The following is a 26853-nucleotide window of genomic DNA, read 5'->3' as shown; positions in this document are numbered from 1 at the left end:
TTCAATTTCTCAACTTGTTCTCTCTTAACAGCAGCAGACATCTGATACAAATAGGCAAACAAACAAAACAGGTAAAAGAAATGCCCATCCCACGAGTTCTGTATTATCCCCAACATTATTCAACATGTATATAAATCACTAAGCATACACATCATATCAATAAGCAAATGATACACAATTGTATCTAAACCTTACCTATAGCAAAACATAATCTTGCTCCAGTGTTTTCTGAAGAAACTACACAAATGGATGAATGTAAATTTCATAATGCTAAACCCACAGAAAACAAAATTTATACTGATAGCCCCAAAGTCCAAAAGCAAAGTCAGCTAAAAACTACTTCCGGATCTAAATATGGATGGTTTTATCCCTAGGCTGGAACCCACTGTTAAGTCACTATACAACACCAATATTTCTTTTGGTCACCATATTGGGAAAACTACACAATGAGCAACTAGTTAAAATGTGCAAACATGCATCTATAATTTCTAGAATCAATTACAGGAACACAGTCATAGCAGGGACTCTAACCACCACCTCCCTCCCATCAATGCAGCATTTCACATTACAGCAAGATTAATTACTCACAAAAATCCAGCCACATCATACTAATTCTACATGTCTATTGGCTTCCATTGGATATCAGAAATAAAAATTTAAATCAGTTTCTCAACTCACAAAGCCATCCACCAAAGAAGGCCCAACTACCTAGCCAACCCTTTGACATTCTCTGGTGGTTCTAGAGACTCAAAAAGCAAAAACATCTTAGCACCAGAATCTCCCAAGTTTAAAACACGACAAGCACAGACAAGATTCTCCATTGAGTAGAAACAAGTTTGTGTAAACCTCTTTTAACCTACCTGGGACGACAACCAGGACTTACGATCCTACAGAAGTTGTTAATGCCGTGTTGAATATGTGTTGAATGCATATTGTTTTTATGGTTGTCAAAATGCCAAAGCACACTAATAAAGCCATATGTAGATGCCTATGTAAAAATGTGACTTAAATAGATAAAAATCTTCCCTAATCACTAGCTTTACCACTGGTTTAGGTATTATCAGATATTATTTCTAGGGTATGGGCAGGAGGCTTTTGTAAATCATATGCTAGGGTCGGAGGTATCCTTTGTAAGTCTACCGGAAAGTTCTCAGACATGCACTGAGGGTGTTAAAACCATGATAACTCTAGCATGCTACAAAAATAAAAAGTGGCCCGAGTCCAGCTACAGTAATATACATAGGACACTTCAACACAGTACACCTCAACATAGGACACATCAACAAAGCACGCAATTAGGCTTTGGGTGAAGAAGGGCAGAAGCATGAGTCTGGTCAGGAAAATAAGTTGTACTCATAGAATGGTCAGTAGTTCAACATATGCAACTAAATTAGCAATTGAAATCTTGCTAATTGTTCTTGTACGTGTCTGGGTGGACGATCAGTAGCATTAGAGGGCAACATACACTAGAGTCAGCTTCATCCACCACCCAGGTGGGCTTGCAGCTCTCAGAAGGCCTCCAGCAATGGCCAATGCTTGGAGACAGGCCAGAGTTTGTTGCAGGAGCCAAAGTGTATACTGAAATGGAAGAATTGACCCCAAGGAGCCTCTCTTTTCCTTAGCCATTTGCAACAAGAAAAGTGAACTTAGTAAGGAAATTTTAACTGGAGCGCTGGAAATGTTTATTATCAGCCTATGCACTCAGTACAGGTGCAGTGCAACTCCCCACCAATGTGAAATGCACAATTGCAACAAGCAGTGGTTCACATCCCAAGTGGAGATACGTAGAATGTTCAGAGGCTAGTGCAATTTTGCCTCAAACGTTTCCAATGTAGATAAATTGCACTTCTACAAATATGCATTAATATCTGCATTGACAATTGTACCAACTAGTGGAAAATGATTTTTATTTGCACATCTCGGCAAAATTACATTGGCAAGAGTGCAATTAGTGTCATCTAAAAATGCCTCAGTGTCTTTTATCTCACTATCTTATGGAATGCAAATGCTTCATTAGAGGAGTTTATGCAACACACCCTTTCGTCTGTGGTGTAAATTATATTACAGATTTTTTGACTATTACAAATTAAGCTATAAACATATAATGAACTATGCCTTTAGAGGGCCATGGTATTCTTGTGTATATAGTTACATTACACATCTAACCTTTTTCTCTGTTTTTAAATAGGGTTATTTCCAGGAAACTGTACTTTATTATGGATTTTACACCAATTCAACAATACACACCAACGTAAATCTTACTGCTTACAACATGCAGCTCGCATACATCTTTACCATTGGATTTTACCTGCTGATCTGCTTCCTTAGCCTCATATACAGGTGAGAGAGCTTTTAAGTTGTAAGGCTGAACACATAGAAGCAGAGCTGATCAATTATTAGACTGGAATTAAAAGCTGTTTCACCTCTTAATACTTATAGTTCTTCATTGAACGTCTGTTGTTTGACTACTCTGTGGTTCAGTAAAGGCCTAGCAACAATGCTTATCACTCAATCAGCAAAATCAACCCACCTATTTTTTCTCTGAATATCTCACCTAGTAATGAAAAACACCCAAAAAGAGTGAGTTGAAGATTATGGGTATCACTTAGGGAAGTGGTTCTTAACCGTTTGAGTTCTGTGGACCCTCACTTAACCAGTACTGGAGTCTGGGGACTCCGTTACTGAATAATGATTGGAATACGGGCACCTTAACTAAGTTATCACTTGAAGCCAGGGTCCCCAGCCAAAGCAAGTTCGATGATTTGAACAACAGAACAATTCAGAAATTCAGATCTGTTTTATTTAATTCACAAACAAATATTTAAAAAATAACAATTTTAATGTTAATGGAAAGGTGGGAGCTTTTCTAATCCAATAAAGGCAACACACCGTTTATAATATATTCAGCGTGATGCACTTGCACTGTGCCACAAAACAATCTGAGGATGCTAAATTAATTTTTAGGTAACATTTCTAATTCCTTCACCTTTACAGAAAATTCTCAAATTTACATTTAGCTTTTTTCTTTGTATACACTTTATTAATCTGTTTATGTGTCTAAGCAGTCGCAGACCCTCTCAGTAGGCTTTGCGGACCACTAGATGTCTCCGTACAACAGGTTATGAACCACTGACTGATGATTGGTGGATCGCCTACTGGGTACATTTGGCCCTCTATCTTTCTTGTCGCATTGTTTACAATTGTGTTTTTCGGCTAGTGCAAAAAGTATAACATTGGCATCACATAACGCTAAATAAACATGTGTTAGCTGTGCATGTAGTGCTTCTTCAAGGCACTCTGTTGTTTAATGTAGATATTGGTCTATAGTAGGTAATGACGGGGAGGAATACTCTCCTGGGTATTAATGCAATTCTTAAAATGTTGGATTGATTTATGACCTCTTCTTCAAGACTTCATCTTGAGCTATTGTAGCAGTCTGAAACCCAATATTTTGATCACCCCAAAAATACCTTGCTGATCTGGCTCCAGTACTCTTGATCTAGCGATAAGATACACCAGTCTCCATGACATTCGGTTCAATGAAAGCAGAGCAAAATCAAAATAGAAACTGAGACCACTCAAGAACTGAGTTCTAGATCAATGGGAAGTTAATAGGTTTACTACAAATTCAAAATAGGTAGTACAAATAAATCCATAATTGCCATTAGTGCTCAGATACAGAGGTACAACTCAGAAGTCAGAATTGTCAGGTTCAAATAAACAACGTTAATATCATTTTTAAAGGGGGAGATTACAAAGGTATGAGGAAATTTAAAGTCTCGCCCATGTAAACAGAGTTCTATGGGTAAATAAACCTCAAACAAATAGAGTTTAGTGAGGAAAAGTAAAAGTTGCCACCAGCCAAATAAAACCAGGAGTTATTATGCACATTTTACTCATACAAAATGAGAAATATTGCAAATTCAACATAGGATGGTTATTGACAGTACATTTTAGACAAATCAGAAAATGGAGTGTAACAAATTAGGCTATAGAACTATCCCACTTCTAAGAATAATCAACATTTTCCATTACCTTCTAAAGCACCCGACATTTGGAGATGCAAAATATAATATGAAACATTCTTTAACAAAGAACAACACATTAATGTGCTAGAAAACTGGTATCTGCCCGTCAGAGCGAATACCCTTCTTCAAGTTACGCAGTACAAAAGGGGGTGGTAATGGACGGAGCATCAGAACCAATCAAACCCTCACACCCAGTCAACAGATCTGTGTTTGATCCATCTCCGTTCTTTAGCCCACTCTGCCACCCCAGTTCAGACATGGCCATATGCAAACCAGTCTGACCCTGTGCCTCATGGGAACAGTCCAGCCCGAACTGCCAAGCCATGCCTTCCCTGGACCGGAAACAAGCTTCCTAGGACCGGTTTCTGGCTTTTCAGCTGTCTTCAGCCAGGCTTGCTTGAATCCAGTGGCAAAGTGAGCAAGGGACTCACGTCTGAGCATACCCTGCCAACTTATGGCAAACAAAGCAGTACAAAAGGGGGTGGTGATGGACAGAGCATCAGAACCAATCAAACACTCACACCCAGTCAACAGATCTGGTTTGATCCATCACCGTTCTTTAGCCCACTCTGCCACCCCAGTTCAGACATGGCCATATGCAAATCAGTCTGACCCTGTGCCTCATGGGAACAGTCCAGCCCGAACTGCCAAGCCATGCCTTCCTTGGACCGGAAACAAGCTTCCTAGGACCGGTTTCTGGCATTTCAGCCGTCTTCAGCCAGGCTTGCTTGAATCCAGTGGCAAAGTGAGCAAGGGACTCACGTCTGAGCATACCCTGCCAACTTATGGCAAACAAAGCAGTACAAAAGGGGGTGGTGATGGACGGAGCATCAGAACCAATCAAACACTCACACCCAGTCAACAGATCTGGGTTTGATCCATCACCAATCTTTAGCCCACTCTGCCACCCCAGTTCAGACATGGCCATATGCAAATCAGTCTGACCCTGTGCCTCATGGGAACAGTCAAGCCCGAACTGCCAAGCCATGCCTTCCCTGGACAGGAAACAAGCTTCCTAGGACCGGTTTCTAGCATTTCAGCCGTCTTCAGCCAGGCTTGCTTGAATCCAGTGGCAAAGTGAGCAAGGGACTCACGTCTGAGCATACCCTGCCAACTTATGGCAAACAAAGCAGTACAAAAGGGGGTGGTGATGGACGGAGCATCAGAACCAATCAAACACTCACACCCAGTCAACAGATCTGGTTTTGATCCATCACCGTTCTTTAGCCCACTCTGCCACCCCAGTTCAGACATGGCCATATGCAAATCAGTCTGACCCTGTGCCTCATGGCAACAGTCCAGCCCGAACTGCCAAGCCATGCCTTCCCTGGACCGGAAACAAGCTTCCTAGGACCGGTTTCTGGCATTTCAGCCGTCTTCAGCCAGGCTTGCTTGAATCCAGTGGCAAAGTGAGCAAGGGACTCACGTCTGAGAGTACCCTGCCAACTTATGGCAAACAAAGCAGTACAAAAGGGGGTGGTGATGGACGGAGCATCAGAACCAATCAAACACTCACACCCAGTCAACAGATCTGGGTTTGATCCATCACCGTTCTTTAGCCCACTCTGCCACCCCAGTTCAGACATGGCCATATGCAAATCAGTCTGACCCTGTGCCTCATGGGAACAGTCCAGCCCGAACTGCCAAGCCATGCCTTCCCTGGACCGGAAACAAGCTTCCTAGGACCGGTTTCTGGCATTTCAGCCGTCTTCAGCCCGGCTTGCTTGAATCCAGTGGCAAAGTGAGCAAGGGACTCACGTCTGAGCATACCCTGCCAACTTATGGCAAACAAAGCAGTACAAAAGGGGGTGGTGATGGACGGAGCATCAGAACCAATCAAACACTCACACCCAGTCAACAGATCTGGGTTTGATCCATCACCGTTCTTTAGCCCACTCTGCCACCCCAGTTCAGACATGGCCATATGCAAATCAGTCTGACCCTGTGCCTCATGGGAACAGTCCAGCCCGAACTGCCAAGCCATGCCTTCCCTGGACCGGAAACAAGCTTCCTAGGACCGGTTTCTGGCATTTCAGCCATCTTCAGCCAGGCTTGCTTGAATCCAGTGGCAAAGTGAGCAAGGGACTCACGTCTGAGCATACCCTGCCAACTTATGGCAAACAAAGCAGTACAAAAGGGGGTGGTGATGTACGGAGCATCAGAACCAATCAAACACTCTAACCCAGTCAACAGATCTGGGTTTGATCCATCACCGTTCTTTAGCCCGCTCTGCTACCCCAGTTCAGACATGGCCATATGCAAATCAGTCTGACCCTGTGCCTCATGGGAACAGTCCAGTCCGAACTGCCAAGCCATGCCTTCCCTGGACCGGAAACAAGCTTCCTTGGACCGGTTTCTGGCATTTCAGCCGTCTTCAGCCAGGCTTGCTTGAATCCAGTGGCAAAGTGAGCAAGGGACTCACATCTGAGCATACCCTGCCAACTTATGGCGAACAAAGCGGTGATGGATCATACCCAGATCTGTTGACTGGGTGTGAGTGTTTGATTGGTTCTGATGCTCCGTCCATCACCACCCGCTTTTGTACTGCTTTGTTTGCCATAAGTTGGCAGGGTATGCTCAGACGTGCCACAGGGCGTGTTAACTCAGGCCCCGTCCCCTCCCTTCACCACTGTGGCCGTTTTGTGTTGGGAGATTAAGTTCATTTGAATCCTGAGGTTCCCTCGGGTCCAACTAGCCCACTAGGTACCTCCAGTAAGCACCACAGAGCTGCGTTGCAGAGAGGTGTAAAAAGTGGCATGGCCTGGACCACATCTCTGCAACACAGCTCAGTGGCGCTTACTGGAAGCACCTGGTGGGCTAGTTAGCCCCCAGGGACCCTCAGGATTGAAGGGGAATTATTTCCCCAACTTAAAACGCGCCATAGGGCGTGTTTGCACACGTCACCTCAGGCCCTGTCCCCTTCCTTCCCCACTATGTAAACACGCCCTGTGGCTGTTTTTTAAGTTGGGAGATTAAGTCCCCTTGAATCCTGAGGGTCCCTAGGGGCAAAATAGCCCACTAGGTACGTTCAGTAAGCGCCATTGCAGAGAGGTGTAAAAAGGGGCACGGCCTGCACCACCTCTCTGCAATGCAGAGCAGTGGCGCTTACTGGAAGCACCTGGTGGGCTAGTTGGCCCCCAGGGTCCCTCAGGATTGAAAGGGAATTATTTCCCCAACTTAAAACGCGCAACATGGCCTTGTTTGCACACGTCACCTCAGGCCCCGTCCCCTCCCTTCACCACTGTGTAAACGCGCCCTGTGGCCATTCTAAGTTGAGAGATTAAGTCCCCTTGAATCCTAAGGGTCCCTAGGGTCAAATTAGCCCACTAGGTACCTCCAGTAAGTGCCACAGAGCTGCGTTGCATAGATGTGTAAAAAGGGGCGTGGCCTCAGAACACCAGTCTGCAACGCAGCTCCCTGGACCATACTGGACATACCTGTTGGGCTAGTTGGCCCTCAGGGACCCTCAGTATTGAAGGCAAATTAATTCCCCAACTTAAAACTGGCCAGGGGGCGCGTTTGCAGAGTGCTGCAAGGAGGGGGCGTGGCCTCCGGCACGATGCCGGTCTTTTATTTTTTTTATTTTTTTAAGAAGGAGGGCTGTGTGGCCCCACTTCTTTTTCTAATTTATTGGCCCTGGGGACCCCATCCCCCAGGGCCTGCACCCTAATTTTTTTGATTGAAAAAAATTTATTTTGCCCTCCCAAGGTCTTAATCGGCCCCGGGGACCCCAACCCCCGGGTAATGGCCTTATTTAAAAAAAATTCTTTAGGAGGTTGGCTGCGTTGCCCCCCTCCTCACACCACTTATGGCCCCGGGGACTCCATCCCCCGGGGCCGGCCTTTGTTTTTTAATATTTAAAAAAAAATATATTGATAGAAATACTTAGGACATGCTGGACAGACCGTATGTACCTATAATCATGACGATTTGCGTGATATTCATTAAAAGGCTACTATGCATACAATGAATCCACGTGGAATGTATTTACACCGCTAGTGAAGCTCTGACGTGTCTGACGCCCTACCGTGCCTAATCCCGGCGCCCCCGCCGGTGGGTACTCTCCAAGTAGACGCCCTTGTCATTTATTTATACAAACATGGGTAGCTATTGACAGGCACATTTAATACACACGCACACCAAGCCATTCAAAGGGGATTCGACAAAAATTCGACCACACTATGCAAGAAACCCCCCTCACAGTTAATAAAACACACATCCACCGCCGGATGTGTGATACTTTTTATTTTACTCTCTGGAAAGGAGACGAACCTCACTTGAGAGTCACAGCGTGCTCCTGGCTGAGCCCAATGCTGTGTTACACCCAGCAGTGCCCGCCGAGTGCCACACACCTCTGTGTTGTATTCCACCAGCTAGTGCGTATGCTATGACAATCTCTAGCCCATGTGCACTGTAACACCACCCCGTGAATATGTCATGCCACACTTGCCTTCGCACGGGTTATATTGCCCCATCTAACGTGCCTTCCTCGATGCCTATGTTATAACGCACAGCGCTATGCCATACATATTACAATCTGGGATCCATATCTTTGTCACAGTGCATATGCAACGTTACACTCCCCAGCACATATTTTATATTACAACTTTAGAGACTAGTTAGGTTACACAACACTGCCCTGTGCATATTTCACTCCAAGGCGCATATCGCATAGCACGCGCTAGTGCCTGTGCTATCTTGCGCTCTCCAATGAATCTGTCATTGCGCACAATGTATTGCATATTATATTTCACGCCCCGGTTCATTTTATATCACACTTTTTGGTGCATAGTTTATACCATATACTATATCTAGTTTTCATTTTCAATCGTGCTCTCAGGACTATGTACTATATAACACTGCGCCCACCCACCCTTTTCACGGGCATTACATTTTGCGATGGGGTGGAGGGTCAGGGGGTGTTTCTGCCAAGTGAGTCCGGAGTCACAGTCACAAACGTCCTCTTCTTCCTGTATAAAAGTGAGATTATGCTGCATACTTGTTCATATTTTAAGTAGTTCGCACAGACACACATTTTAAAAACAATAAAGTTCCTAATACCCACCTTCTCTGAACAGTTAGCTTTCTGCCCCATCCACCTCCTCCCTATCCTCTGTTGTCTGAATCCATGGACTAGCCTCCTCCCTCCTGCAATGCATGGTCTGATGTGCTGCCACTGCCCTCCATTTAGCATAATGTACCAGTCCCCTCCTCCTGCCCTCCATTGCCCAATTCTATGGCCCATCATTGACCTCCTGCTTAGCCTCTGTGCTTAGCTTGCTGCCCCTATTCTCCTTCCCTCTGCCCTCCGATGTCTTTGTGCATGCCCCTGCTCCATCCTTTTTGCCCACCATGTTCCATGGACCTGCCACTCCTATCTACTCTGAGTGTTCTGTTGAGCTGCCACTCCCCTCCCACCTGCCTAGCATTGTCAGATGACTGCAACCTGTCCCTGCCACCTCCACCCTGCCTGTCCACATGCCATGCCCCTATCCCTTTCCTCCTGTCCTCCATGGTCCATTTTACTGCCACACCCTTCTGCCCTCCCTGGTCTGTGGTGCTGCAACTGCTCCTCCTGCCTGCCCCGCGCGGTCTGTTGTGAGGCCCCTTCCCCTGAACTCTCTGTCTGTGCCCAGGTCCTGACCCTCCCTTCTATCCTCCATGGTCCTTTGTGCATGCCCCTGCACCCTCCTTCTTGCCCATCATAGCCATTGTGCTGCCATTAACCCTACCGCTTGCCATGCTTGGTCTTCTGTACCTAACCACACATCTCATTGTGAGATCTGATTGGCTGTCAGCACTTCATCCAAGAAGTGTTGGCAGCCACCTTGGGACCAATATACACGATAGCACCTCATTAAAAAGCATTGCAGTTAATAGAAGGTTTTAAGACTTTAGTTACATTATAAATCATTTGTTGATGGTACCATACTCATTTTAGGAATTGTGGTATGTTCTAAGGTGATTTTACCATGTGAAAAAGCCTTCTGCTGGGATATCATGAATCATCTTTGAGAGAAAACTATTTTCACATGCTTTTCCCACAGAGGTTTGGAAGGTGATCTATAAGCTAAACTAAGAGCATATTTTCTGTAAATTCACATTATCTTTCTCAGTCATGTGAGAATGAAGTCTGACATTCTCAGTAAAACATGTACATCCAACAAGAGCAGAGACTGTCAGTTGATTCCTTTGTGTTCTACTGCAGCTTCCCAGAGTGTTCCAAAGAACAGCTAGAGCGCTAACAGTCTTACTTATGACAAAGGTATGGCACACCTGAAGCCATCTTGATTGGAATAAAGTGGTAACATTTAAAACATTTAATTTAAAAAGGAACAAACTGAGAGGGTTCGTTTTGCCATAGAATGTATGATTAGTGCTGCAGAAAGAAAAATTAGGGCACATTTTGAGTGACTTCTCAAATCCTCTTCTATTTCATTAAAGAATTCTGATATGCAGACTGAAACATGCACTTTCAATACCAGCAGCAGACTTCCCTGGTGAGCAGTAGCTTTACTACAGTGATCTAATGAGCAACTAGAGTGCTAACATTCTGAATTTATGGCAAATGTGTGACACATCTGAATGCCTTCTTCATTGAATCAAAGTAAAAAACTGACAGTATGCCTACTGAGGAGACTGCAGTAAATGTGGAAATTAGGAAACTTCATAACAAGTCTCCCAAGATGGCCACCAGAGACAAAAGAGCCCAAATGTAGCACAAATATCACCGAGATGTAGCCCAAGTATAGCCCAATGACAGAAATCCCAGAGTGTTTTAAAGAACAACTAGAGCGCTAACAGTCTTACTTATGACAAAGGTATGGCACACCTGAAGCCATCTTGATTGGAATAAAGTGGTAACATTTAAAACATTTAATTCGCAAAGGAACAAAATGAGGGGGTTCATTTTGCCATAGAAATTATGATAAGTGCTGCAGAAAGAAAACTTAGGGCACATTTTGACTTCTCAAATCCTCTTCTATTTCATTAAAAAGTTCTGACATGCAGACTGAAACATGCACTTTGAATACCAGCAGCAGACTTCCCTGGTGAGCAGTAGCTTTGCTACAGTGATCTAATGAGGAGCTAGAGTGCTACCATTCAGAATTTATGGCAAATGTGTCACATTGAAAATGCAATAGGTCTCGCCCTCGTTTAAGTTAAAGCAATTCTGTTTGTAATTAGGTGGCTTTTTAGCTTTGCTTTTATTAGTGTTTTTCAAAATTTCATGTACATAACATGCATATATGTATATGTATGCATGCATTTATATTTGTATTTGTTGGACTTGGCCCTTCTGGCAGGTTCACCCCTGAACTTTTTTTGCTTTTTATTGGTGACTTGGTGTGGTGATTTTTGGTTTCTGCGCACTTTCCCTGTGTCCCAGGATAAAGTGCGTGCGCACTCTGAGTGCATGTGGTGAGATAGGCCTGCCCTCCCATAGGAATGCATGGGGAATGTATGTGTCCTGGTAGTTCCTGATGCGTGGGGTGTGCAGGCCCGAGTTTGGTATGTGCGGACTCGTGTGATTGAATGCTGCGCGATGATGTGTGCGGCGTGCATGTACCTAGTGTGGAAGTGCCACTTCTAGAAGTGGGCACTTCGGTGTGCAGTATGAAATGTGTGGCTTGTCTGGCGATTGGCTGGTGGAGGCCATGTGACGGGCTAGGGATTCCCCAGAGTCAGGTGTAGTCACCCAGTGGTGAATGGGGAGTTTAGCATACTGATGGCAGGGGAGGAGTACACCTGGGTCCTGAATAGGACAGGGCTTTCCCCACACAATGCTGGCTCCGGCCCCTGTGGTGCGTCTGATGACCCTAGCCCTGCCAGTGAATTGGGAGAGGGGCTGAGCAAAACAAAGTGCTCAGGAACCTGTTGTAACTGGTTCGCCCCTTCCCTGCACCTTCAGACAAAGACTTTTACTGTATAAAAAAGGGCTGTGTCCCCTTACAATTTGTTCTCTGCCAGGATCTTACCTGAAGGGGGCTGCTGCTGCTGCTGGACCAGAGGACCGCCACCTGGATTACCTCCCTGCCTGGAGGCCCAGTGAGCTGGCTCTGGGTCCAGCCTTGCCCCCCCACCCCTGCCCTGCTGCATGCAAGGAAGAACTTTGCTGGACTTTGGTACTTTCCTGCTCCCCAAAGCGCCTGGAAGCGCTTTCATTTGCCTTATAGCGCTAGGAGCGCTTTATTTGTGGCCAGCAGCGCGGCGCTGCAATCCTTAGCGAGGGAACCCCGACGTAGGGATTCCCTGCTATTTTGCCCCGTTGCGGGTGCCTACCCCGCTTATTTAAGTATTGACTTAGCGGGTGCCCACCCCGCTTTTAGTGCCGCTCTTGTGGGGGGTGAATTTACGTTACGGGTGCCCACCCCGTTTATTTCCCTTACGTCGCGGGTGCCCACCCCGCGACGTGAAACTATTGCCGAAGATTTATTCCCCCCAGCGGGTGCCTACCCCGCGTGGTATGCGTAAGAAGGAGGGAGCCCACCCCTCATTGCCGCTTTAAGGAATAAAGGAATCACCGCCGCAGCCCGAGATCTGAATCAACTGCCGCGTCGGAGGAAGTCAGGCAACCTCCACCGAGACGCGGGCGGGGCCTGACCCGGAAGAAGCAGACGGGAGCCTACCCCGCGCTCCCGTGATCAAGGTCGACCCGGAAGCCCCCCCCGTGCTCCGGTGCAGCCCGGAGCAGTGAGCTGACAGCAGAGCCCAGGCGGGAGCCCACCCCGCGCTGGACTGCAACAAGAGAAGACTGTGGGGGAGCGGAGACGACGCGGGAGTCCCCGGAAGCAGCCCGGTAAGTACGAAGGGCTGGGGGACTCCGCGCATGTGTTGAGGGTGCGGGGGCAGTGTTCGTGAGCCCAGTGAGGTCCCCACGCACTCGGGGGCATTCTGGCATTTCTCCTAAGAGCTCCGTGTAGCTCCAACGAGCGGGGCCATAGTTGTTTTAAGAGCCTGTGAGGCTCACGAGTCCCCCGCGTGGGACTCCAACGACGTTGGGGGCATCTTGGGATTTGAGCGCCCCTGCGCTCCAACGTTGGGGGCATTTCGTGTCTCGAGCCCACGAGGCTCCAAGGGGGCATATTAGTTTCAGAGCCCACGAGGCTCCAACGTTACGGGAGCATTATTGATTCAGAGCCCAGACAGGCTCCAACGACTGCCATAATTGTTCTAAGGGCCCAGAGGTGCCCAGGCCCCAGTTCCTACAGCTGCCCAGCACTTAGTGGGCAGCTGCCTCGTTTAGGTGGTGCCTTGTGCGCCTGGCTTGCGCAGCCTGCGTAGTCGCTCCCTGATATCGCTGTATATTGGGTATTTCTGCATCCTGAGAGGCCAGTTGGCCTGTGGACAGTTATCTTGTGTTGTGCCCTCCCCTAGGGCGCTCGGTGATTTTCATACATGTACTTTTTGCGCCTGCGCAAGGCCTTCATGATATTTTCTTTCCTAAATTGTGTTTACACCTCTGAATGTATTTTATGCATCATGTGTTTATGTGCTTAGACCCCTACAGGTATTGTGATACTTAGGTGGTTGTTTTCTCCCTAGTACAGGTGGTGCTAGTGAGGACCTGATTCCCTGCACAATATTTTCCTAAGGTGGTTAGGGTTGCGTAGGTGGTACTTACCTGATACCAGTAGTTACTGGTTGTGTGCTACATGTTCTATTTTTAGTGCTACAGTGATTGTATGTGCTATGTTCTAAAGTATTATTCCTACGTTCTAAGTGTAATTTCTACAAAGTGCTAATTCCTGACAGTGGTCCATGTGGCCCTGTCCCCTGTACATATAATCCCTTGTAAATTCTGCCCGTGCCTGCTGGCACATTGTAAAGTGTGTGTTTTTATCTAATGTGTTTTGCTATAATACAAAGGCTATTTTATTTATATAATACCTTGTGTGGAGTTTCCTTTGTGGTGGGCCTTGGGGGTTGTTGCTGGGTGCGCGCGCAAACGCTTTACAGATCGCCTCAGGGATAAGCCTGACTGCTCGTGCCAAGCTACCAAGGGGGTGAGCAGGGGTTATCTTTGGCGTGTAACTTCCTTGCCCTGACTAGAGTGGTGGTTTCTGCCTGACTTTGGCGCAAGCCTTAGCCAACCAGAAATCGCCATTTCTAACATTGGTGATCAGCGGTGGGATTTGGACTTGCGTTTGCGCTGTACCGCAGCGGCAACTGGCCGCACTACAAAGCTCTGCATTTAGATAAATCACATGGTATAGGGATTATTGTTCTAAGTTTGTTTTTAATTGTCATTTCTTTGGAAATGTGTTTTTGTGCACTGTGAGTTAGGTGTCCCTAGCTCGGGAGGGTAGATCATCCCCCTTAGTGCATTGTGTTTTCTGGATTCACCAGAGGGTGGGATCCAGTGGTGGCAGCGTAATAGTGTCCTGTACATTTGTCCCCCGCCCTGCGCCCAGAGTTGGTACCTGTGTCACGTGGTGGTCAGGTTGAGGAATCAGGGGTGGTAGAAACTGCCTTACCAGTCCGAGGGGAGGGTTGTGTGTGGATGAATGGTGTGTGGCACTAGGCAAGTGAGTGTGAGTTCTCTGGGATAGAGAGCTTGCTGAATCCTTTTTGTGAATTGTGTGCTCCTGTGTTAAGCTCAGACCCCTAGGTTCCCTGTGTGATCTTTTCTCTAGAACGTCTGCCAGAATGGAGCCTGCTTTTGATCCCACTGATCTAGTTTATTACAGTATGCAGGAGTTGGAAAGGTTCTGTAGAGAGAGAAACATAGGGGTGAGAGAGTCAGACACTGTGTACGAACTGAGGAACCACATGATTGGATGGCAAGCAGGTGAATGGGAACGTGAGCGCAGTGATGAAGACAGGGCCCGGGCTTCTCACCTGGAGGGTGGTGGGTCTGTGGGGAGCCCTGGAGATTCAGAAGAATATGACAGTACCTGGACGCCAGTAGAGAGTGAGGACCCCGTGGATAGGGAGTTCCTTGCTGGGTCCAGCGTAGGAGATAGCGCCTCATCCCTTTCCCTGTCCCCTGAGCATAGTGGTAGTTTTCTGGATTCCCCAGTGAGGGTGGATTCCAGTGGTGGCAGCGATATAAAGTGCAGTACAGAGAGTCCCAGTCCCAGTTCCCTGAGTGTGGTACCTTGTTCCCGAGAGGAGGAATGTAGGTTGAAGTTCAGGGGCAGTAAGATGCTGTCTCACCAGTCTTGGGAGGAGGCTGTGGAGGAATGTCATGATGCACTGGTGGACTGGCTGATGTTTAACCCGGAGCAGGATTTGGATGGAGTACTCAATATGATTATCAAAGAGCAGATGCTCAGTAGTTGTTCTCCAGGGTTGCGCCAACACCTGTTGAGGTATAACTCTTTTTGTCCATTTGAGCTTGCGGACGAAGCAGACCGCTGGGAAAGGGCCAGAGGTTCTCTAGAGTCATTAGTGAGTGATTCCAACAATAGTGGGTCAGAGATCCTCCAGCCCAGTGTGGTGGAGGAGGCTCAGTGTAGCCCAGCTAGGTCCCAGGATAGCGAGGAGGGTGTAGGGGCTCACTGCCTGGCTCAATGGAGCAGGAGTGAGGGGGTGACCGAGGGTCCCCAGACGCCCGAAACCCTGCCTCAGGACTTGGATGGTTTCATGAGGGAACACCGAGTTGGGGACCTAGGCTGTCCTGTTAGTCCACTTGAGGAAGATCTCTTAGTGAGTAGAGGACCTGGAGCGCCTGTAAACAGGGCTCCTGTGGTTCTGGAGTCTGGCAGTACCGCTCCGGTAGGGAGGGTACAGGAGTCCAGCGTGAGCAGTGATTGGGGGATGAGTTCCCCAGTGGAAGAACCGATGGGTAAGGGACTACCCAGTTGAGCTAGGATCCTGTGTAGTGACCAGGGTGACACCACTTCTGTTCTGGGGGATCTCCGCGCACTGTCAGGTGGACAGGGGACGGGGGATCAGCGCCAGACAGACAGTCACTCGACATATGTGTCGTTTGTGAGCCTCAGGGGGATGGATTGTAAATCCCCAAAAGTCCTGGAGTGCCAGGCGATTATTCCACCAAAGGTTCTAGGCCGGAGGTTGGAAGGCCAGGTTCGGGATCAGCCTGACCTGAAGGGTGGGACGTCTGTAATCAGCGTCCCGACCGGTTCTTCTTCCAGAGGTACCGCCCCAGTTGGTAGGGAACAGGGTTCTGGAAGGGGGTGCAGAGGGTGGGAGAGCCCACCTCTGACCCTGGTGAAATCTGAGGGGTTAAACCCTGGGTTGGAATGGCGTTCTAGGTGTACCCCTCGCCAGAGGAGGAGGAACCCTAGGAGAAGAGGTAGAGGGAGGAGAGCCTTCCCTGAGACTCCTGGTCCGCCTGAGAGTGTAGACCCTAGGCTGGAGAACCAGTGGCAGTCTAGTCCTGTCTTGCAGAGAGGAAGAGTGGAGAATGGCCGCTATGTGCCAGGGGTTACTACCCCCCACTCTGTGATTAGGCAAAGACCGGTGGCACCTGGGTGGCCTAGGGCCTGGTCTTGGCCGCGGACAGCTTGGGAGTACCAGTGGGGTAGCCCAGTTGGTCCACACCGTGGTGTTAGAAAGAATTCCATGGGTTCACCGTGGCGTAGAACCGGAGGGTGTCCCTGCAGTTGCGGGCCCGCGTCCGTGTTCTATCGCCCCAAGCAGGGAAGTCCATCACGGTGGTGATTGGGCTGCCCTGCGTTTTGGCTGGAAGGGGGTTGTGTTGGACTTGGCCCTTCTGGCAGGTTCACCCCTGAACTTTTTTTGCTTTTTATTGGTGACTTGGTGTGGTGATTTTTGGTTTCTGCGCACTTTCCCTGTGTCCCAGGATAAAGTGCGTGCGCACTCTGAGTGCATGTGGTGAGATAGGCCTGCCCTCCCATAGGAATGCATGGGGAATGTATGTGTCCTGGTAGTTCCTGATGCATGGGGTGTGCAGGCCCGAGTTTGGTATGTGCAGACTCGTGTGATTGAATGCTGCGCGATGATGTGTGCGGCGTGCATGTACCTAGTGTGGAAGTGCCACTTCTAGAAGTGGGCACTTCGGTGTGCAGTATGAAATGTGTGGCTTGTCTGGCGATTGGCTGGTGGAGGCCATGTGACGGGCTAGGGATTCCCCAGAGTCAGGAGGAGTCACCCAGTGGTGAATGGGGAGTTTAGCATACTGATGGCGGGGGAGGAGTACACCTGGGTCCTGAATAGGACAGGGCTTTCCCCACACAATGCTGGCTCCGGCCCCTGTGGTGCGTCTGATGACCCTAGCCCTGCCAGTGAATAGGGAGAGGGGCTGAGCAAAACAAAGTGCTCAGGAACCTGTAATAACTGGTTCGCCCCTTCCCTGCACCTTCAGACAAAGACTTTTACTGTATAAAAAGGGGCTGTGTCCCCTTACAATTTGTTCTCTGCCAGGATCTTACCTGAGGGGGGCTGCTGCTGCTGCTGGACCAGAGGACCGCCACCTGGATTACCTCCCTGCCTGGAGGCCCAGTGAGCTGGCTCTGGGTCCCGCCTTGCCCCCCCACCCCTGCCCTGCTGCATGCAGGGAAGAACTTTGCTGGACTTTGGTACTTTCCTGCTCCCCAAAGCGCCTGGGAGCGCTTTCATTTGCCTTATAGCGCTAGGAGCGCTTTATTTGTGGCCAGCAGCGCGGCGCTGCAATCCTTAGCGAGGGAACCCCGACGTAGGGATTCCCTGCTATTTTGCCCCGTTGCGGGTGCCTACCCCGCTTATTTAAGTATTGACTTAGCGGGTGCCCACCCCGCTTTCAGTGCCGCTCTTGTGGGGGGTGAATTTACGTTGCGGGTGCCCACCCCGTTTATTTCCCTTACGTCGCGGGTGCCCACCCAGCGACGTGAAACTATTGCCGAAGATTTATTCCCATATATAATCAAAGTGGAATGGATCAGTTGTTGCTGGCACCAGGGTTCAGGTGGTTGTATCTGATATAGGTAAAAACCCTCAATCACGTAAAATGAGGTGTGGGCGGTATATCTTGGTTCTCCGCCTTTAAATACGTGATAGCATCATCATTGGGTTTATTCCATGCATCCTCCAACCTGGAGGGAACCACTGAATCTTCCAGTAGTGATCAGGGAAAGAAATAATAAAATAAAAAAGTGAGGAGTGCTCAAGTGAAGTGGTTAGTTATACTAAAATATTCCTCATGCTACCTATAAAAATGTTTTTATTCTGATAGGTGCTGGGGAAAAGTTAAAAACATCAAGTTGCAGGCTGGACATATTATGAATCCTCTGTGGTGTTAAACGTAGTGAACGGTCGACATGTTTCAGCTCTTGAGGTGCCCAGAAGGGGGTCGGGGAGCTTTCTTCAGGACCTTGTGTGAATGACGTGATTTGAAAATTTTCCAATATCAAATAGAAGTTCCAATATCAATTCAGAGGGACTTCGTCAGGGGTAGTACCTATATACAAAAGAAAAGGGGCAGGGGAGAAGTGAGCATGGGCGTCCTTGGTGAATTCAAGGAGAACATTTGTCAAAAAGGGGCCAAGGATGCTGCAAAGGTAATGAAAATGGGCAATACCAGGCGCAAGCCTTAGCCAACCAGAAATCGCCATTTCTAACAGTATTTATATAGATATGCAGATTATATATATGTTTATATATGTATGTATATATATATATATATATATATATATATATACATATACATATACATATATATAAATGCATATGCATATATGTGCATATGTGTGCGTGTAGAGAGAGGTAGAGAGAGGTAGAGAGGTAGAGGTGTAGAGGTAGAGACGTAGAGGTAGAGAGGTAGAGAGTAGTAGAGAGAGAGGTAGAGAAAGGTAGAGAGGTAGAGAGTAGAGGATGAGTAATAGAGAGTAGAGAGAGAGTAGTAGAGAGTAGTAGAGATAGTAGCAGAGAGTGAGTAGGAGAGAGTAGTAGAGTGAGTAGTAGAGAGTGAGTAGTAGAGAGTAGTAGAGAGTGAGAAGTAGAGAGTAGTAGAGAGTAGTAGAGAGAGAGTAGTAGAGGGAGTAGTAGAGAGTAGTAGAGAGTGAGTAGTAGAGAGTAGTAGAGAGTGAGTATTAGAGAGAGAGTAGTAGAGAGTGAGTAGTGGAGACTGAGTAGCAGAGAGAGAGTAGTAGAGAATGTGTAGTAGAGAATGAGTAGTAGAGTGAGTAGTAGAGAGTAGTAGGGAGAGTAGTAGAGAGTGAGTAATAGAGAGTAGTAGAGAGTGAGTAATAGAGAGTAGTAGAGAGTGAGTAGTATAGAGTAGTAGAGAGTAGTAGAGAGAGAGTAGGAGAGAGAGAGTAGTAGAGAGTGAGTAGTAGAGAGTGAGTAGTAGAGAGAGTAGTAGAGAGTGAGTAGTAGAGAGTAGTACAGAGTGAGTAGTAGAGAGTGATTAGTAGAGAGTAGTGGAGTAGTAGAGAGTGAGTAGTAGAGAGTAGTAGAGAGTGAGTATTAGAGTGAGTTGTAGGGAGTAGTAGAGAGTGAGTAGTAGAGTGAGTAGTAGAGAGCAAGTAGTAGAGAGTGTGTAGTAGAGAGAGAGTAGTAGAGAGTAGTAGAGAGTGAGTAGTAGAGCGTGAGTAGTAGAGAGAGTAGTAGAGAGTAGTAGACTAGTAGAGAGCGAGTAGTAGAGAATGAGTAGTAGAGAGTGAGTAGCAGAGAGAGTAGTAGAGAGTAATAGAGTGAGTAGTAGAGAGTGAGTAGTAGAGAGAGAGAGTAGTAGAGAGTGAGTGGTAGAGAGTAGTAGAGTGAGTAGTGGAGAGTAGTAGAGAGTGAGTAGTAGAGAGAGTAGTAGAGTGAGTAGTAGAGAGTGAGTAGTAGAGAGTAGTAGAGAGTAGTAGAGTAGTAGAGAGTGAGTAGTAGAGAGTAGTAGAGTGAGTAGTAGAGAGTGAGTAGTAGAGAGAGAGTAGTAGAGAGTGAGTAGTAGAGTAGTAGAGAGTGAGTGGTAGAGAGTAGTAGAGAGTAGTAGAGAATGAGTAGCAGAGAGTGAGTAGTAGAGAGTAGTAGTAGAGAGTAGTAGAGTACTAGAGAGTAGTAGAAAGTGAGTAGTAGAGAGTGAGTAGTAGAAAGTAGTAGCGAGTGAGTAGTAGAGAGTGAGTAGTTTAATTTAAAAGGAACACAATGAGGAGGTTCATTTTGCCATAGAAATTATGATTAGTGAGGAAAAAAGAAAAATTAGGGCACTATTTCATTAAGAAATTCTGCCATGCAGACTGAAACATGCACTTTCAATACCAGCAGCAGACTTGCCTGGTGAGCAGTAGCTCTACTACAGTGATCTAATGAGCAACTAGTGTGCTACCATTCAGAATTTATGGAAAATGTGTGACACATCTGAATGCCTTCTTGATGGAATCAAAGTAAACAAGCATTGAAAATGCAATAGGTCTCGCCCTCGTTTAGGTTAAAGCAATTCTGTTTGTAATTAGGTGGCTTTTTAGCTTTGCTTGTATTAGAGTTTTTCAAACTTTCATATACATACCATGCATATGTGTGCATATATATATATGTATATGTTTGCATGAATTTATATTTATATAGATATGCAGATTATATTTATATGTTTATATATGTATATATATATAAATGCATATTCATATATATGCATATATATATGTGCATATGTGTGCATGTACAGAGAGGTAGAGGTGTATAGGTAGAGGTGTATAGGTAGAGGTGTATAGGTAGAGGTGTAGAGGTAGAGAGGTAGAGGTAGAGAGGTAGAGAGTAGTAGAGAGAGAGCTAGAGAGGTAGAGAGTAGAGAGCGAGTAATAGAGAGTAGAGAGTGGGTAGTAGAGAGTAGTAGAGAAATTATCAGAGAGTGAGTAGTAGAGAGTAGTAGAGTGAGTAGTAGAGAGTGAGTAGAAGAGAGTGAGTAGTAGAGAGTGAGTATTAGAGAGTGAGTAGTTGAGAGTAGTAGAGAGTGAGTAGTAGAGTGAGTAGTAGAAAGTAGTAGAGAGTAGTAGAGAGTGATTAGTAGAGAGTAGTAGAGAGTGAGTAGTAGAGAGTGAGTAGCAGAGTGAGTAGTAGAGAGTAGTAGAGAGAGAGTAGTAGAGAGTGAGTAGTAGAGAGTAGTAGAGAGTGAGTAGTAGAGAGTGGTAGAGAGAGTAGTAGAGAGTGAGTAGTAGAGAGTGAGTAGTAGAGAGAGAGTAGTAGAGAGTAGTAGAGTAGTAGAGAGTGAGTAGTAGAGAGTGAGTAGTGGAGTAGTAGAGAGTGAGTAGTAGAGAGTAGTAGAGAGTGAGTATTAGAGTGAGTACTAGAGAGTAGTAGGGAGCGAGTAGCAGAGAGCAAGTAGTAGAGAGTGTGTAGTAGAGAGTGAGTAGTAGAGAGTGAGTAGTAGAGAGTAGTAGAGAGTGAGAAGTAGAGAGAGTAGTAGAGTAGTAGAGAGTGAGTAGTAGAGAGTAGTTGAGAGCGAGTAGTAGAGAATCAGTAGTGGAGAGTGAGCAGTAGAGAGTAGTAGAGAGTGAGTAGTAGAGAGTGAGTAGTACAGAGTTAGTAGTAGAGAGTAGTACAGAGTGAGTAGTATAGAGTAGTAGAGTGAGTAGTAGAGAGTGAGTAGTACAGAGTGAGTAGTAGAGAGTGAGTAGTAGAGTAGTAGAGAGTGAGTGGTAGAGAGTAGGAGAGAGTAGTAGAGTGAGTAGTAGAGAATAGTAGAGAGTGAGTAGTAGAGTGAGTAGTAGAGAATAGTAGAGAGTGAGTAGTAGAGCGAGTAGTAGAGAGTAGTAGAGTAGTAGAGAGTGAGTAGTAGAGAGTGAGTAGCAGAGAGTGAGTAGTAGAGAGTAGTAGAGAGTGAGTAGTGGAGAGTGAGTAGTAGAGAGCGAGTAGTAGAGAGTGAGTAGTAGAGAGTGAATAGTAGAGAGTGAGTAGTAGAGAGAGAGTAGTAGAGAGTGAGTAGTAGAGAGTAGTAGAGTGAGTAGTAGAGAGTGAGTAGTAGAGAGTGAGTAGTAGAGAGTAGTAGAGAGTAGTAGAGAGAGAGTAGTAGAGAGTGAGTAGTAGAGAGAGAGTAGTAGAGTAGTAGAGAGTGAGTGCTAGAGAGCAGCAGAGAGTAGTAGAGTGAGTAGTAGAGGGTAGTAGAGAGGAAGTAGTAGAGAGTGAATAGTAGAGAGTGAGTAGTAGAGAGAGAGTAGTAGAGAGTGTAGTAGAGAGTGAGTAGTAGCGAGTGAGTAGTAGAGAGTAGTAGAGAGTGAGTAGTAGAGTAGTAGAGAGTGAGTGGTAGAGAGTAGTAGAAAGTAGTAGAGTGAGTAGTAGAGAGTGAGTAGTAGAGAGTAAATAGTAGAGAGTAGTAGAGAGTGAGTAGTAGAGAGTAGTAGAGCGTGAGTAGTAGAGAGTGAGTAGTAGAGAGTAGTAGCGAGTGAGTAGTAGAGAGTGAGTAGTAGAGAGTGAGTAGTTGAGAGTGAGTAGTAGAGAGTGAGTAGTAGAGAGTAGTAGAGTAGTAGAGAGTGAGTAGTAGAGAGTAGTAGAGAGTGAGTAGTAGAGAGTGAGTTGTAGAGAGAGAGTAGTAGAGTAGTAGAGAGTCAGTAGTAGAGTAGTAGAGAGTAGTCAGTCAGTGTCAGTCAATGTCAGTCAGTCAGTGTCAGTCAGTCTGTCAGTGTCAGTCAATCAGTGTCAGTCAGTGTCAGTCAATCAGTGTCAGTCAGTCAGTGTCAGTCAATCAGTGTCAGTCAGTCAGTGTCAGTCAGTGTCAGTCAGTGTCAATCAGTGTCAGTCAGTGTCAATCAGTGTCAGTCAGTGTCAGTCAGTCAGTGTCAGTCAGTCAGTGTCAGCTAGAGCAGCTCTGCTGACCTGGTTCTCTGGCTCTAAAACAGCTCTGCTGACCTGGTTCTCTCTCTCTAAAGCAGCTCTGCTGACCTGGTTTCTCTGGCTCTACAGTAGGTCTGCTGACCTGGTTCTCTGGCTCTAGAGCAGCTCTGCTGACCTAGTTCTTATGCTACAGAGCAGCTCTGCTGATCTAGTTCTCTGGATCTACAACAGCTCTGCAGACCTGGTTCTCTGGCTCTAAAGCAGCTCCGTTGACCCAGTTCTATGGCTCTGAAGCAGTTCTGCTGACATGGTTCACTGGCTCTATAGAAGCTCTGCTGACCTGGTTCTCTCCCTCTAAAGCAGCTCTACTGACCTGGTTTCTCTGGCTCTGCAGCAGCTCTGCTGACCTGGTTCTCTGGCTCTAGAGCAGCTCTGTTGACCTGGTTCTTAGGCTCTAGACCAGCTCTACTGACCTGGTTCTCTGGCTCTAAAGCAGCTCTGCTGACCTGGTTCTATGGCTCTAAAGCAGCTCTGCAGATTTGGTTCTCTGGCTCTAGAGTAGCTCTGCTGACCTGGATCTCTGGCTCTAAAGCAGCTCTGCTAACCTGGTTCTCTGGCTTTAAAGCAGCTCTGCTGGCCTGGTTCTCTGGCTCTAAAGCAGCTCTGCTGACCTGGTTCTCTCCCTCTAAAGCAGCTCTGCTGACCTGGTTTCTCTGGCTCTACAGCAGCTTTGCTGACCTGGTTCTCTGAATCTAGAGCAGCTCTGCTGACCTAGTTCTTAGGCTCTAGAGCAGCTCTGCTGACCTGGTTCTCTGGCTCTACAGCAGCTCTGCTGACCAGGTTTTCTGCACTCACGACTCACGCACCCGACTTCGCGAAAATATATTTAAAAATAATATAAGTTTCTTATAAGTACAAATATATTATGTTGATGAATATCTTACAGAATCTCTTGCCTTAATATGTATATTAAAGACACATACATATCATTTTGGAACATAATTTTTTTTTGCGGGAGTCGCGCACCCAGCGCGCCCCAGCACGTATATGATGTCACGCGGGACCCGCAAGCGTGCAAACATCTCGTACCGTAATGCGCATGTGTCGCAAATGCGCAGGAGCAGGAGTCGCAGACTGGTCACATACCAATCGCGCATATCACGTGATATTAAATGTATATGATGTAACTGAAAAACACGCAGCCGTCGCACACCATACACGGATCCTTCATGACTTTTCTAAAATGGCGGCTAGAATGCGCGCACCCACCGAGATGTGTACACTTTGAGTGCGCGACTGCGAAAAAAATTAGATTTTTTTTAAACAAAATGATATAAATGTATTAAAATAAAAAATGAAAACAAAAAAATTAATCAATATTTCAGTTTTAATTAAAATGTTTTTTTGCAATTTTCAGAAAAATATATAATGTTATTTAATGAATAAAATATTTATAAATTAACAGTTAAAAAACTTGAAAATCAGTACAAAAAATAGATATAACTACTATCACACTTAAAAGTTAGCATTTAAAAAACCTTTGAAATTCACTGAAAAAAAACACAGGTTTCAGAGACTTTATAGTTAGAAATTAGCATTTAAAAAACCTTAGAAATTCACAGAAAAAACCATAGGTTTCAGGGGTGTTATAGTTAGCTGCCCATTTCACTCGTACAAAACCATAGAAATTCCTCCGTTATAGTTAGTTCTGCTAACTATAACTCACGCGCCCGCAATACACTTCTGATGATGTCACATATTGCATCATTCATGACATGGTCAGTGACATCACTGATGACATCTCAAATGACATCACTGATGACATCATCCACTTGACAATCCGATACACCACATCATACACTAGTATAACCTTTCATCACTCACTGTAAAATACAGAGTACCATATTTGAAACCATTGACACACCAATACCAGTTACTACATACCCACTCACTGATTCCTAAGTCTACACACACAACTACCCATTCAACAACAGAATCATCTATACATGCAGTCATTAATTAATAGAACACTATCAAATGCACTTATACGGATATATAGACATTGACACATCAGCAGTCATCTTAGTCGGTTATGCAGTCATCCTACTCACTCATGAAAAAAATGTATCGCACTTAAATTTACTCACTTACACAATTATCCAATGACACCTCATTTATTCAAACACATAGTAACTCATCGTTAATATGTTAAAAAAGCACCATTACAATTATACACTCATTCATATATTTACTCTCACAATCACTAACTCTTACACAAACTTATTTATATACACCAACTCTCACATACAATGCCTTTTGTTTTTTTACTTTGTTGAAGATGTACAACTAAAACATATATTCGCTCACCAACACACAAATAAATACACTCAGTCACCCAAACAACTGTTTCCACATGCACTCTTAAACCCATACACCTAGTCAATCAGCCATTCACACATCTATGCATAGAATTACACACACCCCATCCAACCACACACAAACTCAGTGTCCCATACAAATACTCACCCAACTAATCAATAACTAATATACACACTCATGTAGTTAGTGACCAACTGAGGCAGCATGTTATACAACAACAGAGAGAGTGCTGCACACATTCACATAGTTTAGTTACTAATCCATGTATTAAGTGAGACACTTTTAATTACTCACTTAAAAAGACAGTCAGACAGCTACTAAATCCTCCATCCAGACAGTTATATATCCACTCAATCTTCAATACAGATTGGTATATATATTACATATTTAAATTTCAAACTAAACCACATTCAGTGGATGATGTCATCAGTGATGTCATCAGTGATGTCATTTGAGATGTCATCAGTGATGTCATCAGTGATGTCACTGACCATGTCATGAATGATGCAATATGTGACATCATCAGCAGTGCATTGCGGGCGCGTGAGTTATAGTTAGCAGAACTAACTATAACGGAGGAATTTCTATGGTTTTGTACGAGTGAAATGGGCAGCTAACTATAACACCCCTGAAACCTATGTTTTTTTCTGTGAATATATATATATATATATATATATATATATATATATATATATATATTTTAAACAAAGAGTGCCCAAAGCAACAAGAGCGCACTCACTGCAGAGGTAACCAGAGGTTTATTTCAAAGTGAAAAACGAGCATCAGCATTCATAATTATTGTCATTTTTTTAGTTGATGACTAGAAGTACTGTAAATCGTTCTAATAGAGTTTTTGGTCTGGTATATTTTCCCCATCATGCTGTAAATTGGTGGGGATATTTACATTGTATCAGTGAATTTAGTTGCTGATTTTTATTTTAACAAGGTAAGTCTGAAAATTGATATCTTAGTTCCTCATTCTACAAGTGACATGATTTCCTTTTCCCACAGCATGGCAAAGTCCTTTCGTGAGAACTTTATCAGTCCAAATACATTTTCTACACATGCGACAAAACTGCTCTGTGCATGGGACTTCAGTGTAACCCATGAAAAGGCAATAAAAGAAAGGCAGACAAACCTCAGCACTCAAATAAAGGTAATGTAAAGCTTCATGTTCAATCCAATTGTGAATGAAAGAATAGATGAACAATGAGCTTCTAAAGAGCATTGTTACCTAACAGTGTCCTGTGCATTGATGAATCATGCAATACAAATGTAGAAATGCATACTTAAGGAAATATTATGTGGTCTCCAGTGGTAATTTTGACATCATGATGGCAACATTAAACAATAGTGTGTTAAAATGATGGGTTGTAGTAAAAATAATGGATGACAAAATAGTCTTCTCATGATCCGATCTTAAGATAATCATAGTGATTACTCACTATTGCCTTCACCGATCCCAATATTCCACAATCCTAAAGGTATGTAATTCAGGCCATTCATTTGTACAGGACAGGATGTTGCCATTGCGTTATCGTATGCAGACAAAATCTGTCATGATACCGCCTTCTAGTCACAGAAATGCATAATACAAAACGAACGCAAAAATATAGTGCTGTATATGAAGAAACATTCTGTACAAGACAAAATCTATAACTTAATAATCAATGACATTGCACCTCGAAATTGTAAAAAAGTCATTTTCTCTTTTCTTATCAATACAACACAACAAGCTTAGAATCCAACTACAAAAAAACAACCATTTTCAACCATTTCATGCTTGTAC

General features: G+C 45.3%; 1 protein-coding gene across 1 annotated transcript in view; it reads left to right on the top strand.

The window, feature by feature from the left end:
- Positions 1–26853, top strand: part of TMC5 (transmembrane channel like 5) — a 524224-nt gene that overhangs the window by 246932 nt on the left and 250439 nt on the right. The window contains exons 9-10 of the mRNA XM_085628842.1: positions 2189–2340; positions 26076–26220. Coding sequence (XP_085484968.1) covers positions 2189–2340; positions 26076–26220 — 297 coding nt within the window. The remainder of the gene's footprint in view (positions 1–2188; positions 2341–26075; positions 26221–26853) is intronic.

Source organism: Triturus cristatus, chromosome 10 (genome assembly GCF_964204655.1).
Source record: "Triturus cristatus chromosome 10, aTriCri1.1, whole genome shotgun sequence".
Classification (NCBI taxonomy): domain Eukaryota; kingdom Metazoa; phylum Chordata; class Amphibia; order Caudata; family Salamandridae; genus Triturus; species Triturus cristatus.
This window is presented reverse-complemented; position numbering and strand designations above follow the sequence as displayed.